Source organism: Eutrigla gurnardus, assembly GCF_963514095.1.
Source record: "Eutrigla gurnardus genome assembly, chromosome: 14".
Taxonomy (NCBI): domain Eukaryota; kingdom Metazoa; phylum Chordata; class Actinopteri; order Perciformes; family Triglidae; genus Eutrigla; species Eutrigla gurnardus.
Genome location: NC_139937.1, coordinates 14,670,563 through 14,683,260, shown reverse-complemented (window position 1 = coordinate 14,683,260; position 12,698 = coordinate 14,670,563). Strand labels below are relative to the sequence as shown.

Here is a 12,698-nt window from a genome sequence, read left to right as displayed (position 1 = left end):
TGTGTGCCATGTCTTCTATTATTGGAAAAATAACAACAATAACACAAAAACAACAATAACACAAATTGTATTTTTTTACATTTCTATTTAAAGTTGGATAGACAATGTGGAAATAAAAGCTATAGGCTAAGAGAAATATTTTTTAAATCAAATGTTTCAGGTTTTTGCTAGTTTTCTGTAATTTCTTTTAGAATATTATTTTATTCTACAGGATTAGTTATGTTCAAAACGGTCAACTAGGCAACAGCTGTGGCCTAGTTTGCTCCGGACTTTAGATTCTGAGGGATATTGGGGGTAAATACAGCAGTGGCGTCTCTCCCAGGCCGGCAGCACCTAAAGCCTGATATGATATAAACCTCTCTCTCCATAATGGCCCCGTCCACAGCTTTTAATCAGCCTTTTTACCTGGAGAGAGTGGAGGATTTATTTCCTGCAACATGGACACACAAACGGGCTGGAGATAGAACGTGTGTGTGTGTGTGTGTGTGTGTGTGTGTGTGTGTGTGTGTGTGTGTGTGTGTGTGTGTGTGTGTGTGTGTGTGTGTGTGTGTGTGTGTGTGTGTTTGGCTGAGCTTTCATTTCTGTTTCTAGGCTTTAGTGGAAATGCTGTTGACAGTCCAAACAGGCCCCAGTGTTGAGCAGACAGCATGTTCTTTTTGACAGGAATTATGACGTTCTATAAAAAGCAGTTTTCAGCAGATTTGCAATCACCTCAGCTCTCTGACACAACCATGAATCTCATTCTGATGAAAACTTGTGCAAAAGTGAAACAATATTATAAGATGTTGTTGAAAATGATTCACATCTTGTGTGCAATGAGATAAATACAAATGTTTCAGGCAGGCCGTTTTCTAGCTGGCTTGGAATGGGGCAGTTAGAGATGTTAGTTGGTCATCAATGACTAGAGTTCATATGAGTCTTATTTAGGAATTTAAGATATAATGTGCCCTTCTTTGTTTTTTATTTAAAGCTATAAGGGGGTCCAGAGATACGCTCTGCTGGAGGTAAACCAGTTGTCCATGAAGTCCATATAACATTTGATCATGTTAGTTTTGTTGAATTAAGTATGTAAAAAACAGTGGTTGAGACACAACTTAACTGTGTGTGTGAGTCATAGTTTCGCTCCAGGACTTAAACAAATAGCACTTCACCCCTGGTCGTCGGCTGTTTGGCAGCAACTTATTGAGTGTTTACTAGAGCCGAATCAACCAGTCAGATATTAGTAAATGACACGTCTTTGTGGCATTTTTATGATTAGTTGAATCACAGAGGACAAAATAAAAATGTTTTTGCTTTTGACATTTGGGGTGAAGGGAGGATACTTGGTGTTGGTGAGGCCGGCGGGGCATTTTGGGAGAGGGGGCATTGCCCTTAAGATAAATGTCTTTCTTTATTCCCTCAAGGGAAAATCAAGGTTTAAGTGAGTGAACAGAAACACAGACAATTCATTTACACAGACTAAAAACAAAATCTAAAAATACAAGCGAAACTAATGTGTTTAAAAATAGGATCTTCACAAGGATTAGTAGCAGCAATATCTAACACAGGTCAAAGGGTAAAAGGTCAATAGTGCATTTATCAGTCTATAAACAAGGTAAGGCAAAATGCTACAGCGCTAACACAAAAATAAAATAATTGGAATGGTTTATCATTTGTGATATCTGAAGTTAAAACTATGAACACATTATATATTGTACATATCTGAAATGGGGTTTTTTTATGGCATGATTCTATTGCAGATATCCAGAATGTTCATTCTAGATATGAAAAAATTAAACCGGCGATATTTGAAATTGAAAAGCCATTTTTCCTCGGAAGAATGATGGGGATACCTAAAATGTTCATTTTCACTAGGAAGAATATAACTACAGTGTAGCTATCAAATATTAACGGGTCCATCTCCATTCAGCCCTGATATAACATTTTCACCATGAGAATGTTTGTTCAAACTCAAGAATAAAGCTGAGTTTGAAGCAGACACAGACGACCTTGTCTGCCAGCAGTTTGCCTAATAATAAAAAATAAAAAAACAACAAAATCCAATTGATGATTGAAAGAGCTCCAAGATGAAAGGCTGATTTTATTGCCCACTTTAGCTGTTAGTGTAACTTTGAGATGATGAAGGCTGCTGAGGTCAAACTCCGGATTGTGAGCAATAATTCAATAACTCAAGATTGTGTCAAGCCAGAGCAGCTTAGACACCAAGTGTGTGAGGGTTTTTAACTATCCTATTCTATTCTTCATGGCAGAGCAAAGGCACAGACTCCAGTCGCATTTCACACATATCCATACAGTTAGGTCTTGAGATTGAAAATGAAAATATTAAGTGTAGAATTTCAGCTTTAAAGAGGACATTAAATGGGCCCAAATACTTAAAAAACACCTTCCCGGTCATAATCCCTGTCAATTAACTCTCACCTATGACCCACTAGAAGTGTGTGGTGGTCTGTCTGAATTTTCTCTTTTCTTATTATTATTCAATTCAAGCCCATATATGGGGAGAATGACACTGTGTCTAGGCTACTTGATGAACGTCTCCAGGCTGAACAATCTCCTGTTCACCTCAGTAAATGCACTAGGGGTTGCCTCCTTCCTGCCCTGAGATTTGCAGAGATGTGGGTGAAAGAGGGGCGACACAGCAGATGAGCCCCCCACAGGAAATCAGAAAAAGAAACCAGAAGTCAAAGCAGTTGTTTTCTTAGTCTGACAAGTAGACATATACAGCAGCTTGTTTGTTTTTGTCTTGACAGTTTGTTTGGTAGTTCCTTGGGATGTCTAGCTGAGTGGCGCTGTCCATGGTGCTGAATTGGGGATGTAATTCTGGCATGTTAAATTAACATTTAAAAGGCAAATATTAAAATATGCCTGCAAATGTAGTGTTTCAATTCAAATTCAGATTGTTTTGTTCCGAGTTACATGATTATTCAATGTTCCTTTAAAAGCTTGAACAAGACCTCTGCTGTTTGTGACAGTGTGTACAGCTGTTGAGGAATGCAGACGGTGCGACGGAGAGCAGCAGTTATCAGTCAGAGGAAGCATTATTACCTTTATGAGGGTGATTCCCCGAGCTCTGCTGGAGACACAACCCACCATCTCGTCACAGAGGTTTCGGATGAACTGGTGAGGGACCACAAACACCAGCAGGTCAGCTCCCTCTGCGGCGTCACAGAGCTTCGGGACCGCCACCTGCGAAGAAAACAAGAGACACGCGAATCAAAACAACAAGGTGGGTTTCGAATAGACGTGTGAGGTTTGAGCGTAAGTATTTATGATATGGATGTTAAAATATGGGTTAAACTGATTCAACTGACTGAGTCTATCATAGCAGACTGGAATTGCATTAAAACAGATCTTCAACAGGGGGTTTGGGACCCCTAGCCCAAGGGGATCCGCAGAGTTACTGTAGGGGGTCTCTGAAATCTTTTGATCCCAAACTTTTTTTCTTCCAAAAATTGAAATATGTCCAAAAATACACCTTAACGTAAATACAACCTATATTAAGCAAACATAAATATGTTTAATATATTGAGAAATTGTGATGTAGAAATTCCAATATCGAATTAAAATATGAATCTGTCAATAATTATAATTTAAATGGCTTAGCATTGTTACAAAGTAGCCTACTGTTATACCTGGCACTATAGGCTGCACTACACATTATCATTGGCCCGGTTTAATAAGGAAGTTTTATGATTTTACGATATGTAATAAGGGGTCCCTCCACCAGGTCACTATAATCCTTGGGGGTCCTTGGCCTGAAAACGTTGAAGACCTGCATTAGAAGAGGGTAATCCTCACCACATTCTCTGGCAGTTTGTATCCAGGCAGGTACTTGATGTTTTCATGCTCCGTGTTGATGATGTCACTGAGCTTCCTGCCGTTAATGTTCTCTTCGAATACCCACATCTTCACCGTGGTGGCAAAACGCAGAGATCTGGCATTATTGCCAATGATCCGGGCAATGGCCGAGCCCCTGCAACACAAGCAGAGGTCAGGAGGTCAACTCACTTTCACTCAGTATACGTCAAGTTCCCAACTCACACGGAAACCTTAGTTCGCCACAGAGCAGTGCTGTATTGTAAGCACTTACTCCCTACACTCTTACAAATACAGGTTTACACTAATAACGTGATTATTCCGCAATGAAAATACAGTGGAAAAGGGGCGTCAGACCCAATGCAATCGGACTTCTTTTTGCAGCCAGAGGAGTCGCCCCCTGTTGACCGGTAGAGGGAATGCAAGTTAAGTGCAAGTTTCAGAACCGCAATGGTGATTTCTGGGTATATTGATGTCGTCCCATGTCAAGTGTCCGTTTGGTCATGTGACGACACGATACAATACGACAAATCCGTCCTGACTGACGAGCACATCTGCGGGCCGAGCCGAGCCTTTCAAACATAAGAGCGGCGGTGAGTAACTAGAACCGCTGGTCCCACCAGGCTGCAGCATCACATCCCGGATCACTACCACTCAGCTTACCAGTTCCCGGAGCCGACTATGCACACTTTGAGCGGGGAGGCCATCGGTGAAGCTCCCTGTGTCCTGCCGCTCTCCCTGACTCCTCTCCGCGGGCTAAAGAAGAGGCAGAGCCGGTTGCAAAGCTTCGCTTCTCCGGCGAACGAGAGAGAGACGAGCTGGAGCTGCACAGTAAGCGTCCGCTTCTGATGACGTCGCAGATTGTGCGGCGCACAAGAGCCTGTCGGAAGTCGTAGTTTTCGCGTAAACGAGAGCCTCTGGATTACATAACATGGTGATTTACTGATGAATAATAGATTACATTATTTGTAGTGAACAATGGTTGTAATTTAAAGCGCGCATGCGGCAGATATTGTGGTTTTTCTTGATGGAAATGACAGAATATCAGCTTCAACAGATTCAAGGTTCAATCTTTTGTCATTGCATTAGTTTCTCAAGGGGATAAGGGATTCGATATATTGATAGCTGAGCTTCTTCAGACACACAATATGTCTCTATAGGGAAGAAGCAGGCTTCACTGGCTATGTGTAATAGGTCATTAACAGTCATTAAACTATGCATATTTAGTAACTAAAACAAACTTTAGTGCAAGAGTTAGATTCCTCCTTGCTTATTACTGTAGAATATTGTATTAGTAATGTTGTTATTATTATTCATATATTATTGTATGAATGAAAAACCCATTTGTGCAACAAGAGAGGGACTTATTGATGTCTTTAATATTAGAGGAATAACATAAATATACACCCCACAGTGCGGATGCTCTCAGCCTGTGAAGGTTTTACTGCATTACTGATTCCCTATGGCCGGCTGAAGGGGGAGTGTCCCGGGCTGGGGGGAGTGATCAACCCGGGATTTCCAAAATAAAAAACGCAATAACGTCAGAGCAGAGAGGGGGGGGGGCTCAGCTCCGCAGTGATATAGTCGGAGTGTCCCTCCAGTCTGTCAACAGTGTCACAGCAGGCTGGAGTGAAGCTCCACTTGTTCCTCGTATCTCACTCTCTCGTCGAAAAGCTGCATCAAATCTGTGACTTCAAACCTCTCTCATCCCATCTCTCCGCTCTTTTGTACTCTCTTGTTTTTTTTTTTCTCACTGAGAAGCAATTCTCACTTCAGAGTGTCGAGAGCAAAAAGCGAGCAGCATGAGCCGGCCAGCGCGTCAGGAGAGCCCCGCTTGGAGTCCCTGCAGGAGGCAGCAGGAGCAGCGCAGCCCGGCCGCACCTGAGCACCGAGTGGGGTCCGGGACCAGGGACGGCGGCGCAGGGTCCGGGACCAGGGACGGCGGCGCGGGGTCGGGCGCCTCGCTTCACAAAACAACCCGTAACAAGCGGCACCTGGAGGGTGTCCTGAAGAAATACACCAACCCGCTCCAGGGCTGGCAGAGCAGGTAGGTCATGGACTGACACGGGGATTCATTTAGTCACACAAACAGCTAGTGTTACACGGAGAGGATGTGTTGTTTTAATCTTCAAATGGGTCTAAATTAGGTCTGAGCAGTTCTATGCAGTTTTTGGACGATGAGAGGTGGATAGAAGTATTTAATCTGCCTCAAAACTGAGTTTAAGATCCAACACCTTCCACCCCCAGTTGATTTAATCCCAACTGTTCTGGTATAGTGTTGTAAAATGTCATATGTGAACACTATGGGGTTTTTTTTTTTTGCTAATCCCCTCTGTGTGGTCACAAGAATTACATAAAAACAAAGTGCATCCCTCTAAATTCAACTGCAATGTCAGCTTTTTTTGACAATGCTTTATATACATCTGACCAAAGTGGCATCATAACCAACTTCGGGGCGAGATCCCACAAAAATGTGTGCGTGGGTCTGCACACCGCCGGGCCACCCCATCTGTGCGTGTGCATCCTCCCATTCATTCAGTTTGAACCTGCGGTGATGGCTCAGCCAGAGAGAGGAGATGTGGGGGTGGGAGTCCCAGAAACGCTGAATGAGTCATCCAGGATCAGGAAAGCCCTGCACTCCTCTCCTGCATCTCAATACTCCCTACACTCTCCACTCTCTCTCTCTCTTTAACAGCTCACTCTCGGTCTCACTCTCTCATCGTGCCAGTGGATCTATAGGGAAAGCATCCAAACGTGTAATGAGCTCCGTGATCACATTTTGACAGCGTGTGGTGGTGTACACACACACACAAACACACACACACACACACACACACACACACACACACACACTCCTATAGGAGTATACACTGCTGTATTTTACTCAGAAACACATGAGAAACTAGAGTCTGTGTGTGTGTTTGTGCACAAGTGTGCGTCAGCAGGTTGTGTACGCGTGCTTGAATATGATATAAATATCTCCATCCTTTATGAAGCCCCGATCTTTGCTTTCGTTTGGCTTCCTGTCACTGAGCCTGGAGACACGCAGCATCATGTTTGTATCATCATCGTTGTTCTCAGCCTGTCAGAGGGGATTTAGTTGTTGTTATTTGTTGTGACAACGTGGTTGACAGAGTATAAGCCGAGCCCCCCAGAAAGAGTGTCGGGCTTTGAAGCAAATTTCACACAGTGGCCAAGTCGTGGGATTACAACTTCTGCGTGGTCACGTGATGTCACCGGGCCCAAAAATACATTCCCAGAGACATCGGGCGGAGGTGGGGGGGGGGACATCTGTGAAACAGCGGACCATTTTTTTAAAATGTAAATTAACTTAGTTTGAATACTTGAATAGTCCTTATTTAAGTCATTAGGCCCCACATGTTGTAAAATGCATTAATAGCTGAATCCAGAGTCGTTTTCATGCTGCATTCATGTAAATGAGACTGAGGCTGGATTAAGTACCTGTTAGGCGGGGCAAAAGAAAACAGTAGTAAACCCATAAATATGTAACATCGCCAGACTAGTCAGACAAATTATAGCTGTTTTTCATTTAGCTGCAGGAACCGTGACTTGCACTGTGTGTAGGCAATGCACTTTCATTGATAAGGAGTGGAAGCTAATCGTAGAGGCTTCGGTATGAATGTGTGTGAATGGCTGACCGCTGATATGTAGTGTAAAGAGCCTTGAGGAGTCAGAAGACTAGAAAAGCGCTGTATAATTGCAGGTCGATTGCCCCGCAAAATTACCTTTTAAATTGACAAACATCATACATGTAATTCATGGTATATAAGCACGGCCATTGACCACCATACATATTTATTTCCAAAACAAGGTCCCACTGGGAACACCAGAGGGTGACTCTTGTGTGATTAAATCAGTCCGTTCCGGCTCCTGGCCTTGATGTAGGAATCAAAAAGTGTTCCATTACTCAATACTCATACATCAGTTATATAGGCCTTTGCCTGTCTTACTTTAAATTCTTTCTCTTCTCGTCTCTCTTTGTTACATCTTTTCATCTGAGCCTTTTTTCTCCGTCAGTTATTTTTCCACTCTATTTTTAATTTTTCTATTTTTTCCCCATCTACTGCTGTCTCTTTGTGCGTCGCTCTTTATCTGTCAGCGTCTCCGGCTTCCTGAAGTGCACAGCCCCTCCGCCTGCTGCTGCTGCAATCTAAGTGAACTGCTTTTCATTCTCCTGTCTCCAGCCTCCATGCTTCCAGTAGTCGCTCCGCTCTGCAAACTTGACTGATAGATTTGGTACCTGGCGAGAGTTACATGGCCCTAATGGCTGGCCGGACACCTCGCTGACGGATGAGTGAGGTGTCAGGGTTCGTAGAAAGATCAATGCACTTACTGCCTAAGCCATTCATCCAGCTCCCCTTTTCATCCAGCTCATATCTCAGCCTCCAGCGTTGGCTGCAGGAGACAACATGAATGAGACGTGCACTCTACGCCTTCATCATTCCTGTCCAATGACCTCCATACCTGCTTTTGCTGGCTGAGCTGGTGTCATTAGACTGAAGCCAATTCCTGCCATCATGTTTGTTCTCCACTCCCATTAGAAGGAAATCACAGGAAATCAACATCCATTCTTAAGTAATGCCACTTCCATAGTGATTGTAACCGTAAGTCCAAAGACATGTAGGTTAATTGATGACTCTAAATTGCCTGTATGTGTGATTGTGCGTCTTCCCCCAACGTGGCTCCACCCCCCGTGACCCTGAACAGGATAAACCGTCACAGATATTGGATGGATAGGCCCATGGTGTTCATCATTGCCTCATCAGTAGTGCAACATATCTTTAAGTTCATTCTCTCCGTTTATTTTTTGCCTACGGCGCATCTATTGTATATTGCTTATCCATTTATCTGCCTCCCTCCCTTCTCACTTCAGAGTCTCTGAATTTGTTTCTATTGATTAATTCTCTATATTTTTCTTTATCGTTATTTCTATTTAAATTTTTCTCTCCGTCTGTTTTCTCCATATGCTCTCCGTATGAATCTGATATTTTGCTTTAGCTTTTATCGTGTCTATTTATTCCGTAGTTATTTGCCGGCGTCCATTTCTGTGCTTCTCTGTGGTTATTTCACTTTATTGGAAAGGTTGACGTAGTGATGAGAAAACAAAAAAGCAACCATTCCGCTTTAGTTTACAACACTGGAGATATGATGTACATACATCAGGGTGACATGCTCCATGCATGAGTGCCAGCGATGTTGAACATGTCGTTATGCTCCGCCATGTTCCCTGCTGCATCTGGTGACAGAAGACACCTAACCCCTCCACCTAACACACAAAACTGACAGGCGGCGTATTGATTCACGCTGCTTTACGCTGGTGCTGCTGATTATCTACATTTGGAGAGCAAAGGGAGGTGTGAGAGCCACTTGATGTTCCACTGCATGCCACACGGTCACATGACGGCGGTGGAGCGGAAGAAACAGATTGCTGTGTGAAAACAGATTTAAATTATTCATAGTGGCCTCTTTCTTCTCATTGCCGTGGTTCCTTTGTCTTCTAGTAAAGCTTTGTGCTTTTTGCTCTCTCGATCCCTGCAGCAGCATTTCTGTCCCTTCATCCATCCCTGCTTCACTCGCTCCCCGCCGCCGCTGGTTCTCATCAGTGCTTAGAGACTCCGCTTCATGACCATATTAAAGACTCCAGGGTGAAATCACTCAGCCCTCAGTGGCTCATAGGAGCTCCTGTGCGAGATGGAATAAGATTTGTCCTCACTCTCGGCACGAGTGGAGAATGCTGACTGAGCAATACTACACCAATGGTGGTTGAATGTTTGTGTTTGTGTGTGTGTGTGTGTGTGTGTGTGTGTGTGTGTGTGTGTGTGTGTGTGTGTGTGTGTGTGTGTGGGTGGGTGGGGGGGGGCAGTGTGAGCAGGAGGTTCAAAGGGGAGATAAAATATGATAACTAGAGTACAACGACTCTCAATCATAGACTGTATGTAACAACGTATTCCTTGTGATGTCACCCATCGGTTTATGGTCTACAGTTTTGAAGCCTCGAACTCTGCACGAACTTCATCTGGTTCCATCTGGTTTCTGGTATGAAGCTGTTAGTCTCTCTAATTCAAAGTACTCATAGTTGTTAGTTGACTTGGAACCATGGTAGCAACAGTAGCGTGGCAGCAGTAGTGACATTGTGGTAACACCCTGAAGCATACCCCGTTTTATCGTCTATTTTACTCTAAAATGGACCATAATTTACTAGATGAACATCATGCTGTATTAGAGAAGACTTGAAACTACAGATTGAAACCATAAACTCATGTTTACAATGTTTACTGAGATAATAAATCAAGTGTGAAGTCGGGTCATTTTCACATCGACTTCAATGCAATCAGACTTCTTTTTGTAACCAGAGGAGTCGCCCCCTGATGGCCGGTAAAGAAAATGCATGTTTTTTAATGCACTTAAGCATTGGCTTCACTTTTCAGAAGCGGAGGTTGCCGCCTGCTCTCCTTATGATTTTTCAAGCCATCCCACTTCAGAGGATGCTGGAGTGATGTCCGACTCCCTCACTGTGTCTCTGAATTGGAATATTAATACGAGAATTGTTTACGTTTTGTTTTAGGTGTCGTGAGCTTTCCCCAGTCAGACAGTAAGAGAGCTCAATCAATGACACCTCACCTCATCAATGACTGATGAGGGAATGAGGGATTACCTCCACACAGCTCTTACCATGGCCCCTTCCTCTCTATAGACCCTCTCTGTCCCGATGTTCTGTCCAACCTCTCTCCATCTCATGTGTCCTCTGGTAAATGTCTCTCTCACGTCTCCCTCCTGCAGATATTTTGTACTGGACCCCGAGGTTGGCCAGCTCCAATATTTTCTGAATGAACTCGGTAAAAGCCAGCGACCTCCCAGAGGGTCTCTGCCTCTTCTCGGAGCAATGGTGGTCTCCAACGACGAGTATCCCTACATGTTTACTCTTCAATCCACTACTGGGGATTCCTACAAACTTAGAGGTAAGAGAATGTGTCTCATATATATATATTAAATGCTTGGTAGAGGCATTTGACGAATGTGATATTCTCTTGCATTGCTATCAAATAGTCTTTTTTGCTTAGGAAGGTTCCTAACTGAAGAAGTGACCCGGAAGTAAACAAGTGGCCACCATGATAAGAGCCGTTCGAATTCTCTAAATGCAAAGGAAAGGAGCTCCAATGCTTCCTTTCAGATCTCCTTTAGCATAGGATACAACGGACCTTCCTATACGAAAGGAAAGGAGATTACACCGACCCACAATTCCTTGTGAGAGCAACATTTAAAGTACCGCACACCTCGGCCGTTCATGAAAACAAACTATATGCTCATTTGCATATTTAACAGTTACTTTCATGCAGTTGATAAATGTGTGTGGACAGTGATAATAATGTAATGGTATTTGTATTTATTTGCAGCACCGCAGTCGTCTTTTCCTAAATCCTTTAGAGTTCTCCTCCCAACTTTCCTGAGAAGGAAAAGGCGCTAGGACTGAATTTTTTGACTATTCGACCGAAGACTTTAAAATCATGGATTTAAACGAATGAGGCTTTTCAAAGAATTATTACCTTTACCTACCTTTTCAATAAGTTTTAAGTATCTGCAATTTCATTAGGGTCAATTAGTTTGAGTTATCAAAGGTTACCTTCTTTTTCATCTCAGTTTCTTAAAATGTTTTTTAATGAATATTTATAAAATTGTATGGCATGCTTTAAAGCAATCTTATCTAAATTTGACTTTCTGTCACAAGATAACCAGCAACAACCAGAAATGGGAATTCTGTAATTCAGTGATGGTGTTGCCCCAGCCGCTTATTTGTTGTCATGGTCCCCAGACCCCCAGCATCCAAATAACACATACAGTAACTCTTTGACATTTCAGCTTTGATCCCTGATGGAAGGGAAAGCAAAAATATAACACACAGCAGCATTCTCTGTTTGCGTAGCATGAGGGAGCCTTAAGGTCACTACTTCACTTTGAAGGTTCACTGAAGTGATTGTTGACGCAGTGCTACAGTACCTTGTATTCTTGTCATTTGTCTTATGTGTCAACAGCACTGAGGGGAATTGATTGTGAATGTTGTTGTCAGCAAATCTCCACACACAGGGTAGGAGACTCAATCCTCCAGGTCGATATAGTACATTCAGAAAATGTAAAGGATCTGTATTGGTGAATCAGAGCATTAATGTAGTATAAATCAACAGATTGTAATGTATATTAAAGTAATGTCTCCCTGAACATAGAAAGAAGTGTTGTCATCCCATATTCTCTGTGCCACAACTTTAAATAGGAAAATCCTTTTTGTGTGATCAGAAACTCTCACGCCAAATAAATTAAACACCATTGACAAGAGCTCAGATTTGAGCATTCACCAAAAAACACTTCATTCAAAGCCAACTGAAATAAAAATGAATCTCTCAAAACCCAACCTGGTAAAAAAAAAAAAAAGCATTTTAGTTAACTTGTGCTTTTTTGTGCTGTTCTTAAACCTTCTTTTATTCTGTTTTTATTTTTGTTTTAATCTGTGGCACCTTGAGATTGTTCAATGTACAATTAACAGTGCATTACAAATAAAATGTATTATTATTATTATTATTATTATTATTATTATTGATTGATTGGCGTACTTTGCTAATGTTAGCACAGGTTTTCATGCAGAAACGTAACATTTTAGAAACCTATATCTCCTTCCAACCTCTCGGCTAGCTAACCACGACTAGCTCGGAATCCAATCATTGATGGCTATCATGGGTTTTGAGTTAAAAATACGATTCAGTCTGAGAAGTGTCAGTAAAATGCAGGGCAGATCAAATCATTGCATTGATTGAGGTGTGTGTCTGACACATGGAGATTGCTGTGTGATTAGCTGACCATAGGGGTCACGG

The 12,698-nt window shown here is 42.6% G+C and overlaps 2 protein-coding genes across 2 annotated transcripts in view; one reads left to right on the top strand and one right to left on the bottom strand.

Moving 5' to 3' along the window:
- Positions 1 to 2,715: 2,715 nt before the first annotated feature.
- On the bottom strand, positions 2,716 to 4,617 carry LOC311024755 (glycerol-3-phosphate dehydrogenase 1-like protein). Its single transcript, XM_084027314.1, has 4 exons — positions 4,480 to 4,617; positions 3,799 to 3,973; positions 3,046 to 3,186; positions 2,716 to 2,820 (listed from the first exon to the last, which is right to left on the bottom strand). Exons 1-4 carry the CDS (start codon positions 4,521 to 4,523, stop codon positions 2,776 to 2,778), a joined length of 405 nt encoding a protein of 134 aa, XP_083883440.1. The 5' UTR covers positions 4,524 to 4,617; the 3' UTR covers positions 2,716 to 2,775.
- Positions 4,618 to 5,618: 1,001 nt separating this feature from the next.
- The window catches only part of LOC311024859 (oxysterol-binding protein-related protein 10-like), a gene marked incomplete at its 5' end in the record, with an annotated part of 40,013 nt that continues 32,933 nt past the window's right edge, over positions 5,619 to 12,698 (top strand). Inside the window, 2 exons of the mRNA XM_084027434.1 lie at positions 5,619 to 5,863; positions 10,618 to 10,796. Of these exons, the coding sequence (XP_083883560.1) occupies positions 5,619 to 5,863; positions 10,618 to 10,796 (424 nt within the window). The remainder of the gene's footprint in view (positions 5,864 to 10,617; positions 10,797 to 12,698) is intronic.

Coding starts and splice junctions, on each gene's coding strand:
- LOC311024755 (XM_084027314.1), bottom strand. CDS start 4,523: ATGGCCTCCCCGCTCAAAGTGTGCATAGTCGGCTCCGGGAACTG. Junction 3,187..3,798: donor ACAAACTGCCAGAGAATGTG/GTGAGGATTACC, acceptor TTTTCTTCGCAG/GTGGCGGTCCCGAAGCTCTG. Junction 2,821..3,045: donor GGGGAATCACCCTCATAAAG/GTAATAATGCTT, acceptor TTAACATGCCAG/AATTACATCCCCAATTCAGC.